The 21,304-nt window shown below is 38.6% G+C and overlaps 1 gene segment (V, D, J or C); it reads right to left on the bottom strand.

Annotated features, from left to right (window-relative positions):
• Window positions 1–248: 248 nt before the first annotated feature.
• LOC102275874 (T cell receptor delta variable 1-like) lies at window positions 249–892 on the bottom strand. The segment is given in 2 exon segments: window positions 249–568; window positions 787–892. Coding segments are annotated over 2 exon segments (369 nt in total).
• Between the last annotated feature and the right edge of the window lie 20,412 nt (window positions 893–21,304).

The raw sequence follows: 21,304 nt of genomic DNA, 5'->3' as shown, positions 1-21,304 counted from the left end.
ATGATTGACTTAAAGTCAAGAATTCAAGAAGAGAATGTATTAGTCAACAGTCACTCTGAACACCTGCTTCCAAATGACATCAAAGAAGCTTTTATTTAGAATTAAATCCTCTGATCCAGACTACAGATGAAGCAACCTCAGGACTACCATTTCTTGTCTGGGGTCTGCAGGTGTGCATTTCAGCTGGGGTCCTGCAGCAGGGGGTCTCTTTTTTATTTAGTTCTTAGGTTTTTGTTCAGCCTTTCCTATTACTTCAAACACTGTGATGCTCTGAGAACACAGAAGTACATTGCAGAATCTTCCAGCTCTAAGGCTGAAATGGTGAGGCTGATGGACTTTTGAGCTTTCTGGAAGTTTACAGAGTAGCGGCCATCCCTTGCATTCCCATCATCTGAATACTGACGAATAAGATAAGTCATCTGTCCACTGGGAAGCTGCTTGTACCAAAAAATGTAGTAGGAGAACGTGTACCAACTTGTTTCATACCGACAGTTCAGGGTAACTGCCTTCCCCACTTCACTGAGTATGTCTGGCTGGTCTTGAGTAACACTCTGGGCCACACCAGATCCTGTGGAAAAAAGAAGAAAACAGAGCTGAAATAGTGAACAAAATAATGTATAAATTAGACCTGTTTTGGGCCCAAATATTTACAAACCTAACTGAAATCCTAAGACGCTTGCTTTTCCCCAGTCCTCCTTTCCTCCTCAAGTCCCTGTGAATCAGTATGTGCCTGTGTGCAGTCCTTTCACCCTGAACACGTGCACCCATGTTTGGAAGCATCCCTACCAGAGAAGGTGAAGGTCAGGAACACCCAGAGCAGACTGGAGAGCGGCATCAGGCATGGATTCCCCTGCTCAAAAGTGTTTAGTTCTGCCTCAAGCTAAGATTTCAGTGTCTTTAAGTGCCGGGCAGCACGTATACACAGTACCTGGTTCCTGTGTGGCTCCTCCCCCAGACAGGAAGTGCCATTTGTCATGTTCCTAGACCAGCTGGTCTGTGCTCAGGTGGAAAAAAGTTTGGCTCACAACAAACCTTTACTTTGTCTACTCATGTTTCCCTGGTCATTAAATTTGGCAGATCCTGAAAAAGGGCTTGAAAAAGGCAATTAATATTAAATATTTGAATTGAGGGGAACTAAAGATTAAACAAGTTGACATACACTGGTAATTATTTAGTAAAATTATTTGCCATCCTGTTTAAGATATAATTTTGTATAGCCTACAAAACTTTCTTGAAATCTACTGATTGGTCATTCATCTAGCCTATACTTACTTTTCCCCATCCAGAATCTACTGACTGTTTTAAAGCATTTACAGATCTTAGGCCTTCTGGGAGAAAAGCAATCTTATCCAAAATAATTAATGTATCTCTTTTGTTTTTTTTCACTGAGTTCCAGGGCTCTACTTAGATTTGTCAATAAATAAAATTACTGCAACATGAAATGATTTTAGAAAATCAGCCTATCTGAATTTCAGAGCCTATTCAGTGGTTTATGTTTAAATGAAATTATAACCAGAATAAAACATTATTCTTTTGAAATCTGATACTTATTTCATATCTATCAAGAAATTGATATTAATACAATTTTAGCAAAATATCATAACCTTATATATCAATTTTGATATACACTCTTAGGTTTTCATACATCGCTCTAAGAAATTTTATCACATGTATAAATTCTTGTCAGTTCAGTCAGTTCAGTTCATATCACCACTGAAATCATGACACAAAATTGTTTCATATCTCTAAAGAAATCCTCCTTGAATACCCTCCCCATCCCTGCAACTCTTTTTTTTTTTTTTTTCATGATTGCTTTTTTTGTTTATTCTCTTTTAAAGAAAAATTTATACTCCTTGGGTAAAGTTTAGAGAGGAAGAGAAAGCTATTGTTGGTTAGGGAACACAGATGCTAAAAATTCTTCATCCCTTGGTTTGCAAAGTGTGTATATTTTTTTTAGTTAGCACCAGAAGTTCAACCCCAGTAGCTAAGCTACTTTTCTCATCTCCTTTTTTTTTAATAATTACAACTCATTTTATTTATTTATTTTGCAGCTTTATTTATTTATTTTTTATTTGATAAATTTAATGCCTTTTATTGCCATACCTCATTTTACTGTGCTTTGCATAGATACATGTTTTTTTTTTTTGTTAATTTTCTGTTTAGTTGATCTATCCATAATGTGATGGGGGTATTAAAGTCTCTCACTATTATTGTGTAATTTCATATTTGTCTTACCATGTGGCCTCTGTTGGGTGAAATTGACTTCTTCTTTATCCTTTGATCATTATGTACCTTCTTTGTCTCCATTTTAAAGTCTAATTTATCTGTTGTTTATTGTGACTCCTGCTTTCTTTTTTGTCCCAATTTGTCTTTTTCCAGCTCTTTTGTCTGACCCCTATTTTGAGGTGGGTCTCTTGTAGCCAACCAGGCATTCAGCTCTTTGTCTTTTGGTTTTCAACCCATTTTTATGTTTAAGGTATAAATGATCCGTTGCCATTTACTTTATTGTTTTAGGTTCTTTTATACACTTTTTGTGTTTCCTGTCATATCTTTAGTGACCCAGAGATCAAACTCAAGTCTCATCTGCCTTTGAGAATGTTGTTTTAAGAAAAAATTATGTTTACCAACATCCAATAAGCCACCATGGGCCTCTGAATTGTAACCCCATCTAGGCTATTGTTGTTTAGTCTTCCTGTCATCTTTTGTATCAGTAGTCTGGCTTTTTAATCACATGAATAGACTGCCTTTTCCATCTTATGTTGTTCTGATTTTGGATTTCTTTACCCACCAAGGAAGTCCCATCTGGGCTTTTGCATGTATCAGTAGTCTGCTTTTTTTAATCACTACAGACTGTTACCATCTTATGATGTTCTGATTTTGGATTTCTTTCACAGTGTGATAAAGTAGAAAAAGTAAACTGTTGAATTTTAAAATATGATCTTTTCCCATGCTAGTAACATGTGGTATAATATTCCCTGGTGGTTCTGGGCAGCAGCAGTGAGCTGAGGTCCTGGCCAGCCCTGGGATCATGAGAGTAAACAACTGACACACTTACATTCACTCTGTACTCGTACATCCATTCTGTTTTTTACTTTTAGTGTGTGTGTGTTAAGTTCCTGCCGTTGTGTCTGACTCTTTGAGATTGTATGGACTGTAGCCCACAAGGCTCCTCTGCCCATGGGATTCTCCAGGCAAGAATACTGGGGTGTGGTGCTGTGCCCTCCTCCAGGGGATCTTCCTGATCCAGGCATCTAACCTGCATCTCTTATGTCTCTGCTTTAGCAGGCAGATTCTTTATCCATTAAAGCCACCTTGGAAGCCCCACTTTCAGTACAGTACTCAATAAATTATATGATATTTTCAACACTTTAATATAAAACAGACTTTGTGTTAGATGATTTCACCCAGCTGTAGGTTAATGTCAGTGCTGAGAATCTTTAAGGTAGACTGGGTTCAATTCAGTGGGTTAGGTATATTAAATGCATTTTCCATTTATGATCCTCTCAACTGAAAATGGTTTATTGAGACACAATTCTATTGCAAGTTGAGAAAAATCTATAAATATTATGTCATTGTACAGATGTATTACAGTGAATTTATTTGTCTATTCACCCATTGAAGAACATTTGCCTGGTTTCCAGTTTTTGATCATCAGAAACAGAGCTGCTATGAATATTCAAGTACAGATTTTGAATGAATATAAGTTTTTCATTTTTCAAGCATTAATACCCAGGAGTGTGATTGCTGAGTTGTAAGGCAAGTGAATATTTAAGTTTAGGTGAAACTGCTGAACATTTTTCCAGAATAGCTGGACCATTCACCTACCAGCAATGTAAGTGATCCAATTTCTCTGCAGTTTTGCCAGAACTTGGCATTGTTACCATTTTTAATTTTAGCCTGTGAGAAATGAGAAGTGTTATCTCTTTGTGGCTTAATTTGCATTTCCCTAATTACTAATAATGCTAATCATCTCTTTATATTCTTATTTCATTACCAGATAGCTTTTTGGTAAAGTGTCTGTGTGAATCTTTTGTCCAGGTTTCAACTGGATTGTTTGCTTTCTTCCTGCTGAGTTCAGAGAGTTCATTGTATTCAGAATACAGTCTTTAGATGAAAATCTATTCACAAATATTTCTTGCCATTCTGTGGTTTATCTTTTTCCTTCTCTAAACATTTTTAATTTTGATGAAATCTGTTTGTTTTTTTTTAATGGGTTGTGCTTTTGGTGTCATGTCAAAAGTCTTTTTGTCCAGACGTAGGTCAGGAAGATATTCTCTTATGTTTTTCCTAAAAGATTTGTAATGTTACATTTTATACCTGGATGTATGGTTCATTTTGAGACTGTACTCAAATTTTTGTATAAATTGTGAAATTTAGGTCAAGTTTCAATTGTTTCCCAAGAATATCTAATTGTCCTAATCTCATTTGCTCATAAAACTATGTTACCGCTCTAGAATTGAAAGAGACACGTGTACCCCGATGTTCATCACAGCACTGTTTACAATAGCTAAGACATGGAAGCAACCTAGATGTCCACTGGCAGATGAATGGCTAAGAAAGTTATGGTGCTGCTAAGTCGCTTCAGTCATGTCCGACTCTGTTCGACCCCATAGACGGCAGCCCGCCAGGCTCCCCCGTCCCTGGGATTCTCCAGGCAAGAACACTGGAGTTGGTTGCCATTTCCTTCTCCAATGCATGAAAGTGAAAGTGAAAGTGAAGTCGCTCAGTCGTGTCTGACTCTTAGCGACCCCATGGACTGCAGCCTACCAGGCTCCTCCATCCATGGGATTTTCCAGGCAAGAGTTCTGGAGTGGGGTAACATTGCCTTCTCCAAAAGTTGTGGTACATATACACAATGGAGTATTTCTCAGCCATTAAAAAGAACACATTTGAATCAGTTCTAATGAGGTGGATGAAACTGGAGCCTATTATACAGAGTGAAGTAAGTCATAAAGAAAAACACCAGTACAGTATATTAATGCATTATACGGAATATAGAAAGATGGCAACAATGACCCTATATGTGAGACAGCAAAAGAGACACAGATACAAAGAACAGACTTTTGGACTCTGTGGAGAAAGTGAGGGAGGGATGATCTGAAAGGATAGCATTGAAACATGTATATTACCATATATGAAATGGATGACCAGTCCAAGTTCAACGCATGAAACAGGGCACTCAAAGCCAGTGTACTGAGACAACCCAGAGGGATGGGATGGGGAAAATTGGATGGGGGTTCAGGATGGGGCCACATGTACACCCATGGCTGATTCATGTCAATGTATGGCAAAAACCACCACAATATTGTAAAGTAATTAGCCTCCAATGAAAATAAATTAATTAATTAAAAAAACACTTTGCTACTCTATTGAATTGTCTTTGTGTTTTGTCAAAAAATAAGCTTTCCTGACCTGTGTGGATCCACTTCTATACAATGGCTCAGCACCATAAACTTGTTAATGATACACTTTCATTCCCTTATGTAAGAGAACCTGCAGAATAGTTCTCTTTTTTATTTCTTATATTTATAATTTGTATTTTGTCTTTTTTCCTTTGATAATTCTACCTAGGAATATATCAAGTTTATTAATTATTTTAACAAAATTAACTTTGTATTTCATGGTTATCTCCTTAGATTTCTTTGTATTTCACCAATTAGACATTTTATTTTTTACTTCTTTCAGTTTATGTTGGGTTTAATTTGCTTTCCTATCATCTTTTCTTGAAAGCCTTGATAGTAGTTTATCAATCTTTTTTCTTTAGTAATATAAGTATTTAAAAAGATAAATTTCCTTCTATGTGTTATTTTAGCTGCATCTCATACATATTTAATGTGCTCTCACAACATTTACCTTCAAAATATCTTCTAGCATCCATTGTAATTGTTTCTTTAACCTAGGTTGTTTTAAAGTTATAGGTTTTAAATATATACGAACTATTTGGGAGTTTCTAGATACGTCTCTTTGCACTTAATTTTCCATATCATTTCCACTTTGGTCAATAAATAAATTCTATATAATGTCAGTTTTCCTAAATATATTAAGACTTTTTATGCAGAAACAAATTGTGTGTGTGTGTTTCATCTGCATAGCAGGGTGTGTCTGGAGCCTCGGCTGCAGATCTGGGTGCAGGCTGCAAGTGCCTGGGGAGCACTGTGCTCTTGCTGCACAGAAGTAGGTGGCTGAGTCTCCAGGCTGGGAAGTTGCAGTGTGCAATGAGAGCTGTTTGGCACTCTTATTGAGGGAAATGGTGAATCTTCCCTCTTCCATTTCATTCACAACTGAATATATGTCTACCAAGAATGCAGGGGCTTTACCAGGGTATTGCTGGCACCACTGCTACTGCTGCTGCTAAGTCACTTCAGTCGTGTCCGACTCTGTGTGACCCCATAGACGGCAGCCCACCAGGATCCCCCATCCCTGGGATCCTCCAGGCAAGAACACTGGAGTGGGTTGCCATTTCCTTCTCCAGTGCATGAAAGTGAAAAGTGAAAGGGAAGTCACTCAGTCCTGTCTGACTCTTCACGACCCCATGGACTGCAGCCCACCAGACTCCTCCGTCCATGGGATTTTCCAGGCAAGAGTACTGGAGTGGGGTGCCATCGCCTTCTCCGCTGGTTCCACAGGAAGCAGTTAATCACACTCTTCTCACAACTACAGTTCAGAATGGAAATCTCTCTTTCCTGGACTGTCAAGATCAAGGGCTCTGTTTCACCTGCTGTTGGTCACTTTTTCCTTTTGTTGTCCATTCACCCCTGTTTAAACAAATAAAAGCCATGAATTCCATAAAATATATTTCTTTTTTAAGAATATCTGCATGAACTTGTTTGTAACCCAATTTTCCAAGTCCCCCTAATTAATGAAATATCCTAGGTTTTCTCCTCCACAACTCACAGCTTAGTTGAAGCCACAGAAGTGAAAATGATGCTCCCAGTATCTTGTCCATTGTTTCTGGCACCAGTGCTTAGTGGCAACTCAAGTTCCTCTTCTGCTCTTCTCAGTCAGCTAGAACTCTGACTTTAAACTAACACTTAATTTTATTCTTTTAGTAGGTCCCACCCTTTCATAAGTGCTTTCTTAAACCCATCTCTCTCAAAAGTACTACTTCTCATTTGGTGCTAATTTAGAATCACTGAAAATTAAATTCATTGGGAATCAGAAATGCCCCCCTTAAAAGCATAAAGACCAGGTTAGAATTTTTCTCAGTCCCCTTCTTCCTTTTCCTCACACCTCCTAGAAGGTTAAAAATCATATATCAGGAGAGTTTGATGTTTTAATAGGAAGAGGATTAGTTTACAATGGGGAAGAGAGGGCCTCCCATGAAATCACTAGATTAGCATTACAGGGTATTTCTTTTTTATTACAAATACTAACTTTTTTTTTTTTTTTGAATACACAAGGCATAATGTATCATTGAGAATAAACAAGGGACAAAACATAAAGATACATAGTCCTTTTGTCCTGATGGAACTTAAATTTTAACATGATCATTCAATGTTTCCACACTTTACATGATCCTAAGAATTAATTCGGAGAAGGCAATGGCACCCCACTCCAGTACTCTTGCCTGGAAAATCCCATGGATGGAGGGAGCCTGAAGGCTGCAGTCCATGGGATCGCTGAGGGTCGGAAACAACTGAGTAACTTCACTTTCACTTTTCACTTTCATGCATTGGAACATAAAGAAACCCACTCCAGTGTTCTTGCCTGGAGAATTTCAGGATGGGTAGCCTGGTGGGCTGCAGATGTTTCCACAGAGTTGGACATGACCTTGACTTAGCAAGAATTAAAAATATAATTAATCAATGTCAATTTATATTTCTTCTAAAATATAAATCAGGCAAATAAAATGTTTCCAAGAATATGAATGGAGAAAATAAACTGAGAAGCACAGAATAATCTATTCTGGAGGATATTTGATCTCCAAATGGATAAGATTGGCTAGAAAATTCTGCAGAATGCACAAGATATGGGACCATGATCATTCAGTAATGAAACATTTTTGGTAGTTCTCATCCTGAACTACACCTTATCCTCTCAGGCAAAGTACAAAAATGTGAAGAGTCAATGTGGTTTTTGATGACAACACATCAGGGGATAGAGACAGAAATTAAGGAGCTCATTTTTCTTAAGCACAAAGAAGACTTTGTGATCTCTGTATTTGATATCATCTCAGTTCAGTTCAGTTGCAGGTGAGAAAGATCTTTGAATGAATCAGGGCACGCCCTAATGTCCATCACAGGGAGTTCACATTTCACGTTCACTGAGTCAATGATGCCATCCAGTCATCTCATCCTCTGCATTCTCCTCCTGCCCCCAATCCCTCCCAGCATCAGAGTCTTTTTCAATCAACATTTTTGAGGTGGCAAAGTACTGGAGTTTCAGCTTTAGATCATTAGGGAAATCCCAGGGCTGATCTCCTGGAGAATGGACTGTTTGATTTCCTTGCAGTCATAAACTCTCAAGAGTCTTCTCAACACCACAGTTCAAAAGCATCAATGCTTTGGCACTGAGCCTCAGGACAGTCCAACTTGTTTTCCATTTCACAGGAAAAACCATGGGGACTAGACGGACCTTTGGCAAAGTGTATGTCTCTGCTTTTGAATATGATATCTAGGTTGGTCAGTCCACCAAGGAATGTCCCTTTAATTTCATCACTGCAGTCACCATCTGCAGTGATTTTGAGACAAAGTCTGTCACTGTTTCCAATGTTTCATCTATTTCCCATGAAGTGATTCTGATCTCTGATCTTCATTTTCAGGCTGGTTGAGCTTTAAGGAGCTTTTTTTACTCTTTTCACTTTCATCAGAAGAAGAGTTTCCTCTTCACTTTCTGCCATAAGGGTGATGTCATATCTTAGACACTGTCAAAGAAAAACATCATCACAGTTCAACAGGAGACAATAATAACCATTCCCACTTCTCAATCTAATCCCATCTACTCCAGCTCTCTAAGGGGATTTTTTATTGTTTGTTGAATTATTGGTGTGTTTTCTCTTTCATTTATTCACTCATTGATGCATGTCTTCAATATATATTTACTTGTGCCTACTAAATGGTCATACTTGGGTCTCATTCAAGAAAGAGACAGAAGTAGCAATCTTCAGCCTACCCACTCCCAATACTCAAGTACATTCAGATAAAAGCTACTAAAGAGAAATGTGTTTCTATATGATACACCCAAGAAAATGATAATGGACTCACTTCTGGGTTCAGTCAGAGAGTAGTTCTGATGGAGGATCTGCTTGAACTGGAACTTACACCACCACTAGACTTCTTAGTAAAGAATGGGGTAAGGGAATTCTGGCACTGATTAACTCAGTATGATTGGAGTTTGGGATGTATCTGGGTGAAAACATTATAAATTTATATTAGAGAAACTAATGTGTCCTTAATCTCAGAGGACAAAACATATTGTTTAAAGAAATATTAATTTTCAATGCCATATTTTTCAAATTGTTAAACTAAAATATACACAGATACTATTTAGGTAGATGGATGGATAGCTACATACATACAAGAATGGTAGATGTAAATTGAAGCAAACTTGGAGATAAAAATTTGATAGATATTTAAAGGAGTCTTTCTGGCTCCTTGAAGAATCTGTGTATGTTGGACAAAAGTTAATCTTCTCTGAAGCAGTGTTGCCCCTCTGTGGCCATAAAGAGATATTACTCTGAATGACTTTATACAGCTTCTTAAAAGGGGAAAAGACAAGTTTCTTCAGTAAGTGGTGTTGACCATACTGAACACCTACAAGGAAAAGACCAAAAGTAGAGCATTTTCTCACAACATATACAAATATACACTCAAAATGGATTAAAGACTGACATGTAAGACCTGAAACCTTAAAACTTGCAAAGAAAATATAGACAGTATGTTCATTAATGTTTCTTTTTGTAATATTTTTTGTCCAAAGGCAAGGGCAACAAAAGCAAAAATTAAATAAATGAGACCTAATCAAACTAAAATCTAATGCACAGCAAAGAAACCATCAACAAAAATAAAAGGCAAACTACTGAATGGGAGTAGATATTTGCAATAAGGGGTTAATATCCAAATACATAAAGACATCATGTACCTCAATATCAAAAACACAGTCTGATTGAAAATGGGCATAGGACCTGAGTAGCCATTTTTCCAAAGAGATAGCCAACAGGTACATGAAAAGATGCCCAAAGTCTCTAATATTCATTAAAAGAGCAAATCTATGTCAATATGAGGTGTCACCTCACATCTATCAGTATGACTATCATCAAAAGAAAAAAATAACAAATGTGGTGAGGATGCAGAGGAGAGGAAACCTCAGTACACTGCTGCTGGGTTGGAAATTGATGCAGCTACTATGCAAAACATTACAGATATTCCTCTCAAAACACTAAAAATATAACTACCATATAATCCAGCAATTCCACTCCTGGGTATTTATCCAAAAAAAACAAAAACTCTTCCAAATTGTATCTGCACCCAAATGTTTATAGCAGCATTATTTACAATAACCAAGATCCAGAACCAAGCTAAGTGTTCATTCATAGATGAATGGATAGAGAAAATACTGATCTTTCATCTATCTATCTACACACACACACACACACACACACACCACAATAGAACATTAATCACATATAAAAAAGAATGTAATCGTGCCAAATGGAATAACATGGATAGATATGGAGTGTATGATATTTAGTGAAATAAGTCAGACAGAGAAAGACAAATACTGTGTGTTTTTACTTATATATGATATATAAAACAAAGCAAAACAAAGGAACAAATAGAACAAAAACAGAATCACAGGAACAAATGGCAGACTGCCAGGTATTTCCCCACAAAAGATGAGTTTATTGGAGATCACCAAAGGACTGCAGTTCTGAATCAGCAACCATGAGGAGCCACATGCAAGTCCCCACTGGACAAGGAAAGGAAATGCTTTTATAGAGAAGACATGGAAATTGGGAGGGTGATAGGAAACAGAATGCCCTTAACTTTCTATTGACTGCGTCCTGACCAGGGAATAAGAGGCTTCTTTCATCTTCCCTTTGCCCTCTGTGATGTCCACAGGTCAGGAGAGCTCCCTCTCTTCTGCCAGCTCTATTTAATTGAGATTTCTGTGCATTAAATTTTTATACCTTATAGGACAGAGTCAGAAAGATATTTGATTCCAGGAGATGAGGGAGCCATGGTGGTGGAAGTAAGATGTTGGAGTGATTCAAGAAGGGGTCTTGAGCCATGGAATCAAGTGGCTTCCAAAAGCTACAAAATGAAAGGAAACAGATTCTTCCTCAGAGAATCTGGAAGGAATCAACCCTGCCAAGACCTTGACTGTAGACAGCAAAATGGATTTTAGATTTCTTGCCTCCAGAACTATAAGAAATATTTTGTAAGTGATCAAGTTTATACTAAACATTGAGCAAATATTTTCTGTTCACATTGCTGCACTCGTAGGATGGGATACCAGTGCTTGCAGTTGCCTGTTGGGACACATCATGGTGAGACAGACCTGAACATTCTTGAGACACCCAACCAAGCTGGATAATATATTTACTGGAGAGATTTCTCCCTTCTTTTAGTTGCTTTCAATGTTTAGTATTTTGGGTGGGAAATATTTATTTTAATTCTGTCTTATCAGCCATTCTTTTAGTTACAAGTTAGAGATTCTAGTGCAGAAGGAGATACAGATTGAGAAGGGAAAAGACCAAATCCCAAAACTGTAGGGCTGAAAAGTGTTTGTGATTATAACTATACCAATGTAGGTAAGAAATACTAAGTACTGCAAATGCCCTGTGGTGGCCTCATGTGACTGAGGCTGGAGGAAGAGCTAGGCCCCGCAAAGGGTTTGAGTACACACTGCAAGTGCCTGGGCAACACTGTGCTGCATGATACAGAAGTAATTGAGTCTGTGGTCTGCAAAGAGGACATGTGCAATAAGCTATGGCATTCTATAAGGACTGTGGTGCCCTTTAATCTTCTATCCTGTTTTGTCCCTGAAGGAATATAAACCAGGTTGATGAGGTGGCCCCCAGGGTTCTTAAGATACCAATTCACACTCTGTGGGGAAGTGGGAAAATTACTCCAAAGCGTGGAGTTGGCTCCCTCCTGGAGACTCAGGGCTGGGGGACTCTGCTCCACATCCACCCCTCGCACACCTAGTGAGAAAAGAGAAACTGTCACAGGCGAGGGTCACTTAACTCTTACTAAACCCTGAAAGTGTCCCCCTCAATCCCCATAGATGGTGAATAGGATAGAAAGTCTGCAGGACTTGTCAGCTTCTCTCTTTCCCTTAACAATATAGCAGCTGCTCAATCCTTCAGATCCCCTGTGGGTCAGCCACAACTCACAGGAAACCTGGGCAAACAAAGCCCCAGCACAGTGCCTGCTAGCCCCTTCATGATGCTTCCTCTTCTTGTTGAGACATTTTCACTACAAGATACTTAACTAAACCCTGAGGGGGTGAGGGTCACAAATCCTTGTGCAAATGTTCCTGCTCCTGCAACCAATCAGCTCACCCAACAAATCCTGCTCATGCACTCACTTTGTGACAGGAAGCCTCGATCTCCCATCTTAACCAGTTCAGAATGAACTGGAGAGGAGTGGAGAAGAGTGGCAAATATAAAGGTCAATAGTTTAGGACTTGAGGGGCATTTTCTAAGAACTTTGTAAAAAAGGCTGACATGATTTGGAATTTGTGAAGGATTATAGGGAAGAGAAAACAAAAATTTAATTATCTGGCTGGCATGGATGCTGGAGATTCTTGCAAAACGAAATATTATTTCCCAGGAGTTCTCAGGATCCTTTTTTTTTTTTTTTTTCCTTTGGCATCTCTTATGCACTCACCTGTTGCTTCTGAAGGGTGCTCAAGAATCAACACAGCATTCATAGCAGTCTTGGCTGGAACATTTTACAGTATTAAACAGCTTTACTTTTAAATTATACATATGTATTTTAGACTGAACCTACATAAAGAGTCTTATTATTTTTTGTCTCTTGATGAGCACTGAAAGTAGAACTGTAAATAGTTTTATTTTTATTAAAATTAATAGCTTTATTTTTACTATTGTTAAACTGATTTATGTCAAAGTAAGGCAAAAACCACTTTAATTACCCTCCAGTTAAAATAAATTAATTAATTTAAAAACATATAATTTAAAAATATATTTTAAATAAATTTTGGGTTTAAATACATTTTATTTTATCATTTTTTAAATTAGAGGATAATAGCTTTACATTGTTGTGGCCATTTCTGCCTTACAACAACACGAATCAGTCAATATTGTGTATGTATCCCTCCCTCTTGAGCTTCTACCAATGATCTAGCTTCTCATAGAGCACCAGTATGGGTGTTTATATTGCAGCTTCCAATTAATTATCTATTTTATACTAAATATATTCTAAATGTTGGTTATTGATATTTGTATTCTGCTTTTTACCTCTAGTAGGTTATTTTAAAAGAAGTGTTTTAAAACATATGAAAATCAACTCTGTGCTTTTTCTCAGACTCTATGAATAATAATGTTTCTGTGTATGTGGATTTCAAGGTAAAAAGGGTGGAAAATGAGAACCTGTTTATTTTCACTGAGGTAAAATTGAAGTGATCTGTAGGCGTGGGGATCAGATGGGCAGTTTAAGATTATTGCAAATGTTTACTAAAGGAATTGTGAGAAATAGTGTATAAAATATAGTTGATTAAGAATCAATCATTATTATTGTGCACACAGTGGGTATTAGAGAAATTAAATTAGAAGACAGAAAAGAGGAGAGGAGCAACCTGAGTGGGTCACTTTGAACTTTGCCAAAGCAATATGTTTAACCTAGAATGCCTGTTATAGGCCACAGATAGATAAAGAAAGCCTTTTTACCTTCATAGTCTATATTGTCTAGACATACAGGAAGAGATAGGGAAGTTCACTAGAGGTAGGTATAGTTGCACTCCACTTCAGGGGGCCGTTTAGAGCCAGTGATGTGGCTGTCAGGCAGGTCACTAACTGGCCTCCAGTTCTTCCTGCAGCATCAGTGCTGAATCAGTGACACCAGGACAGATCTGCCTATAATGAGACAGTGTCTCTATTCAGATTTCAATCAGAACTCTGTTTGTTCTATAGACACAGGAGCATGGAATATAATGTTACTGATTCCCTATGAAGAGCATTCCTAACATGAGAAGGGTAGTGGAAAACATGGCTATGCAGAAGGGAAGTTGAGATCCATTTGGTGGAAGATCTCCCCTGAGACGTTGGAAGGAATGTCAGAGGGTGCTGAGTCTTTATTACAGGGAAATCTGAGATTCAAAGGATCCCAATGTAAGCAAGTTCTAGTGACTATCAGGAAGAAATGTGTCCTTGACAATCACTGCACCTGGTGCTGAGCCTGTTCAAATGTATACCTCAGTGAGCTGTGAGGTACAGAAGCTCAGAGGAGTGAAATGGAGCTTTTATTAGAGGTGACATTTAAAGTTTCTGCAACATCACCTGGAGGTCAATAACAGGAACAAATCCTTTCTTGAGTATTTCATGGTCTGTTTCCTCCCTGTTCTTACCAGGGTTGAATTTCCTCCCATTGTAATCTGATAAGAGTGTTTTCAGGGTTTCCCATATTAAATTGTTGTTGTTGTTGTTCAGTTGCTAAGTTCTGTCCAACTCTTTGCAACCTCATGGACTGCAGCATGCCAGGTTTCCCTGTCCTTCAGTATCTCCCAGAATATGCTCAAACTCACATCTCCTGGTAGCTCAACTGGTAAAGAATCCAGCTGCAATGCAGGAAACCCCATATGGATTCCTGGGTCAGGAATATCCACTGGAGAAGAGATAGGTTACCCACTTCAGGATTCTTGGGCTTCCCTGGTGGCGCAGCTGGTAAAGAATCCACCTGCAATGTGGGAGACCTGGGTTCAATCCCTGGGTTGGGAAGATCCCCTGGAGAAGGGAAGACTACTCACTTCAGTATTCTGGTCTGGAGAATTCCATGGACTGTATAGTCCATGGGTTTGCAAAGATTTGGACACAGCTGAGTGACTTTCACTTACGTGTTCATTGAGTCGATGATGCCATCCAACTATATCATCCTCTGTCGCCATCTTCTCCTGCCCTTGATTTTTCCCAGATCAGGATCTTGATTTTTCCCAGATCACGAGGTCATTTGCAGAAATAAGAACAATAATACTAATGAAAATTTGTTTTTCAATTCGATATAATATATTTATGTGTTCAGTTCAGTTCAGTTCAGTCACTCAGTCGTGTCCGACTCTTTGCGACCCCATGAATCACAGCAATAACTCCCGAACACTGAGACTCACGTCCATCGAGTCAGTGATGCCATCCAGACATCTCATCCTCTGTCGTCCCCTTCTTCTCCTGCCCCCAATCCCTCCCAGCATCAGAGTCTTTTCCAATGAGTCAACTTTTCGCATGAGGTGGACAAAGTACTGGAGTTTCAGCTTTAGCATCATTCCTTCCAAAAAAATCCCAGGGCTGATCTCCTTCAGAATGGACTGGTTGGATCTCCCTTCTCCAATTTGCCTACATGTAGTAACATAAGACATGCTAATATAAGTCAATGTTATATGTTATTATATCTCAATAGTGAAGATATAGGATTCAGTGGGAGGGTATGTCTTAGGTAGAAAAGAAAATAACATCACCCACAAAGGGATAAATGAACTTGCTATAATCTTTGCAGGATACGTTTAGAATATTTTGGGTTGAATGAGGAATTACTGCATCATATTAGCAAGAAGTGTGGTGTTAGAGAAGACTCTTGAGAGTACCTTGGATTGAAAAGAGATCAAACCAGTTAATCCTAAAAGAAATTAACCCTGAATATTCATTGGAAGGACTGATACTGAAGCTGAAACTTCAATACTTTGGCTACTTGGTGAGAAAAGCCAACTCATTGGCTCCAAAGACCCTGATGCTGGGAAAGATTGAAGGCAAAAGAAGAAGACAGCAGCAGAGGTTGAGGCGGTTGGATGGTATCACCAACTCAGCAGACATGAATTTGAGCAAACTCCAAAAGATAGTGGGAGACAGAGAATCCTGCAGTCCATTGGATCACAAAGAGTCAGACATGACTTAGTGACTGAACAGCAACAACAACATTATCAAGAAGCATAGTTTTGCTATGGTCTTTATTCAAAAGCTGTTAAAGAGCACAGATGGATGCCAAGTTAACAAAGAGGATACTGTAGCAGCTTTATACTATCTTAACTAACTGGAAATATCTTTCCCAGAATGTGCTTCCCGTATTTTTCTGGGTTAGGGTTGGCCACAAAAGAAATTTGTGTGACATTTGGAAGGTCATTGTGATGAAGGAGCCACAGCTTTTATGTTCTGGAGTTGGGGCAGGGCTCCAGGGACTATGGTTACTCACTCATGTTGCTGCTGATCTGATAGCTCATCTTATCATTGATTCACAACCCTTCCACTTCCCACCAAACCTCATCCTCATCTTCTCTTTGTCTTGGACCAAGTAGGTATGTTAGCATGATGCCAAATGACACCCATTTCTCCTAAGGTCACTCACTACTGTGGAACTGAAGGAGGTGAGACATAGACAAGTTTTAGTGTGTCTATGTGGGTTCCATTACCCTCATGGTTCTACTATGTCCTTATGAGTCACAGTTTGTCTATGCTTCAGTCTCTCCCTAACTTTGCTGTAGCTGATTAACAATGAATTCAGTCTCAACACCAGATACGAAGATAACAGCTTTGTACACACTCTTCCACCAGATCTAGCAATTGCCTGAGTTCTAATCTTCATCACTAATCTCTTATTTGATACCACTGGAGATCTGCTTCTCTGATTGTACCTTAAGTGACACAAGTCTAAGAAGAAAGGACTAAGGAAATAATTTTCATGATGATTCCAGATAACTAGACCCAGGTTTGGGATATGAGTGTAGTTTAGTGAAATTGTCACTTTACATTATTATAGAAAAAGTTTACAACTTAAGCCAAGGTTACACATGCTCTGCATGATTGATTTAAAGTCAAGAATTCAAGAGGAGAATATTAGTAGAAAGTCACTCAGGACACCTGCTTCCAAATTACATAGAAGAAGCTTTTATTTAGAATCAAATCTTCTGATCCAGATCACAGATTAAGGAACCACAGGACTACTATTTCTTGTCTGGGGTCTGCAGCTGTACATTTCAACCTGGGTCCTGCAGCAGGAAGGGTCTCTCTTATTAACCTCTGGGGTTTTAGTTCAGCTTTTCCTATTACTTCAAGCACTGTGCATTCCCAGAGAGCACAGAAGTATTTTCCAGAATGTTCCAGCTTTAAGGATTAAATGGTGAGGTTGATGAACTTATGTGCTTTCTGAAAGTTTACAGAGTAGTGGCCATCCCTTTCATTCCCGTCTTCTGAATACTGATGAGTGAGGTAAGTCATCTCTCCACTGGGAAGCTGCTTGTACCAAAATATCCAGTAGGTGTACACATTCCAACTTGTTTCATACCGACAGTTCAGGATGACTATGTTCCTCACTTGACTGATTATGTCTGGCTGATAAAGAGTAACTTTCTGGGCCACACCAGATCCTGTGGGAAAAAAGAAGAAAACAGAGCTGAAATAGTGAACAAAATAATGTAGAAAGTCAACTAATTTTGGACTCAAATATTTACAAACCATACTGAAATCATAAGATGCTTGCTTTTCCCCAATCCTCCTTTCCTCCCCAAGTCCCTGTGAAGCACCACATACCTGTGTGCAGGCCTTTAACCCTGAACACTCTCAGCCATGTTTGGAAAGCATCCCTACCAGAGAAGGTGAAGGTCAGGAACACCCAGAGCAGACTGGAGAGATGCATGAGGCATGGATTCGCCTACACAAATGTGCTAAGTTCTGCCTCAAGCTGAGAGTTCAGTGTCTTTGAGTACCTGGCAGCACATATACATAGTAACTGGATCCTGTGTGACTCATCTCAAACAGGAAGTAGGGTGTCATGTTCATCGACCACATGGTCTGTGTACAGATAAATACTGACTCACCACACACCTTTACTTTGTCTACTTTTCTTTCCCTGGTCATTAAGTTCGGCAGATCCTAAAAAGGGGCGTGAAGAAAGCCATTAATATTAAAGGTTTGAAGTGAAAGAAACTGAAGATTAAACAAGTTGATATACATTATTTATTTATTTATTTTAAAAGGAGGCTAATTACTTTACAATATTGTAGTGGTTTTTGCCATACATTGACATGAATCAGCCATATGTGTACATGTGTTCCCCATCCTGAATTCCCCTTCCACCTCCCTCCCCATCCCATCCCTCAGTGTCATCCCAGTGCACCAGCCCTGAGCATCCTGTCTCATGTGTCAAACCTGGACTGGCAATCTCTTTCACATATGATAATATACATGTTTCAATGCTATTTTCTCAAATCATCCCACCCTCACCTTCTCCCACAGAGTCCAAAAGATTGTTCTATACATCTGTGTTTCTTTTTTTTTTTTTTTGCTGTCCCACATATAGGGTCATCATTACCATTTTTCTAAATTCCATATATATGTGTTAATATACTGTATTGGATTGGAGAAGAAAATGGCAACGCACTCCAGTGTTCTTGCCTGGAGAATCCCAGAGACAGGGGAGCCTGGTGGGCTACTGTCTATGGGGTCGCACAGAGTCGGACACAACTGAAGCAACTTAGCAGCAGCAGCATACTGTATTGGTGTTTTTCCTTCTGGCTTACTTCACTCTGTATAATAGGCTCCAGTTTCATCCACCTCATTAGAACTGATTCAAATGCATTCTTTTTAGTGGCTGAATAATGTTCCATTGTGTATACATACCACAGCTTTCTTATCTATTCATCTGCCGATGGATATCTAGGTTGCTTCCATGTCCTGGCTATTGTAAACAGTGCTGCAATGAACATTGGGGTGCATGTGTCTCTTTCAATTCTGGTTTCCGAGGTGTGTATGTCCAGCAGTGGGATTGCTGGGTCATATGGCAGTTCTCTTTCCAGTTTTTTAAGGAATCTTCACACTGTTCTTCATATTGGCTGTACTAGTTTGCATTCCCACCAACAGTGTAAGAGGGTTCCCTTTTCTCCACACCCTCTCCAGCATTTATTGTTTGTAGACTTTTGGATAGCAGCCATTCTGACCACCGTGAGATGGTACCTCATTGTGGTTTTGATTTGCATTTATCTGATAATGAGTGATATTGAGCATCTTTTCGTGTGTTTGTTAGCCATCTGTATGTCTTCTTTGGAGAAATATCTGTTTAGTTCTTTGGCCCATTTTTTGATTGGGTCATTTATTTTTCTGAAATTGAGCTGCAGGAGCTGCTTGTATATTTTTGAGATTAATTCTTTGTCAGTTGCTTCATTTGCTATTATTTTCTCCCATTCTGAAGGCTGTCTTTTCACCTTGCTTATAGTTTCCTTTGTTGTGCAGAAGCTTTTAATTTTAATTAGGTCCCATTTGTTTATTTTTGCCTGTATTTCCATTACTCTGGGAGATGGGTCATAGAGGATCCTGCTGTGGTTTATGTCAGAGAGTGTTTTGCCTATGTTTTCCTCTAGGAGTTTTAAAGTTTCTGGTCTTACATTTAAATCTTTAATCCATTTTGAGTTTTTTTGTGTGTGTATGGTGTTGAAAGTGTTCTAGTTTCTTTCTTTTACAAGTGATTGACCAGTTTTCCCAGCAGCACTTGTTGAAGATTGTCTTTTCTCCATTGTATATTCTTGCCTCCTTTGTCAAAGATAAGGTGTCTATAGGTGTGTGGATTTATCTCTGGGCTTTCTATTTTGTTCCATTGATCTATATTTCTGTCTTTGTGCCAGTACCATACTGTCTTGATGACTGTAGCTTTGTAGTAAAGCCTGAAGTCAGGCAGGTTGATTCCTCCAGTTCCATTTTTCTTTCTCAAGAGTGCTTTGGCTATTCGAGGTAGTATTTCCATACAAATTGTGAAATTATTTGTTCTAGTTCTCTGAAAAATACCATTGGTATCTTGATGGGGATTGCATTGAATCTATAGATTGCTTTGGGTAGTATACTCATTTCACTATATTGATTCTTCCAATCCATGAACACGGTATATTTCTCCATCTATTTGAGTCATCTTTGATTTCTTTCATCAGTGGTTTATAGTTTTCTATACATAGGTCTTTTGTTTCTTTGCTGCTGCTGCTGTAAGTCACTTCAGAAGTGTCTGACTCTGTGCGACCCCACAGATGACAGCACATCAGGCTCTCCTGTCCCTGGGATCCTCCAGGCAAGATCATTGGAGTGGGTTGCCATTCCCTTCTCCAATGCATGAAAGTGAAAAGTGAAAGTGAAGTCACTCAGTCGTGTCTGACTCTTAGCGACCCCATGGACTGCAGCCTATCAGGCTCCTCCATCCATGGGATTTTCCAGGCAAGAGTACTGGAGAGGGTTGCTATTTCCTTCTCTCTTTGTTTCTGTAGGTAGATTTATTCCTAAGTATGTTATTCTCTTCATTGCAATGGTGAATGGAATTATTTCCTTAATTTCTCTTTCTGTTTCCTCATTGTTAGTGTATAGGAATGCAAGAGATTTCTGTGTGTTAATTTTATACCCTGCAACTTTATTCATTGATTAGCCCTAGTAATTTTCTGGTGGAGTCTTTAGGGTTTTCTATGTAGAGGATCATGTCATCTGTAAACAGTAAGAGTTTCACTTCTTCTTTTCCAATCTGGATTCCTTTTATTTATTCTTCTGCTCTGATTGCTGTGGCTAAAACTTCCAAAACTATGTTGAATAGTGGTGGTGAGAGTGGGCACCCTGTCTTGTTCCTGATTTTAGGGGTAATACTTTCAATTTTTCACCATTGAATATAATGTTTGCTGTGGGTTTGTCATATATGGGTTTTATTATGGTGAGGTATGTTCCCTCTATTTCTGCTTTCTGGAGGGCTTTTATCATAAATGGATGTTGAATTTTGTCAAAGGCTTTTTCTGCATCTATTGAGATAATCAGGTGATTTTTATCTTTCAATTTGTTAATGTGGTGTATCACATTGATTGATTTGTGGATATTAAAGAATCCTTGCATCCCTGGGATAAAGCCCACTTGGTCATAGTGTATGATCTTTTTAATATGTTGTTGGATTCTGTTCACTAGAATTTTGTTAAGGATTTTTGCATCTATGTTCATCAGTGATATAGGCCTGTGGTTTTATTTTTTTCTGGCATCTTTGTCTGGTTTTGGTATTAGGGTGATGGTGGCCTTATAGAATGAGTTTGGAAGTTTACCTTCCTCTGCAAATTTCTGGAAGAGTTTGAGTAGGATAGGTGTTAGCTCTTCTTTAAATTTTTAGTAGAATTCAGCTGTGAAGCCAAA

This window comes from Bos mutus, unplaced genomic scaffold (assembly GCF_027580195.1).
Source record: "Bos mutus isolate GX-2022 unplaced genomic scaffold, NWIPB_WYAK_1.1 CTG223, whole genome shotgun sequence".
NCBI lineage: Eukaryota > Metazoa > Chordata > Mammalia > Artiodactyla > Bovidae > Bos > Bos mutus.
The sequence above is the reverse complement of the archived record's forward strand: the minus strand, read 5'-3'. Positions and strand labels throughout refer to the sequence as shown.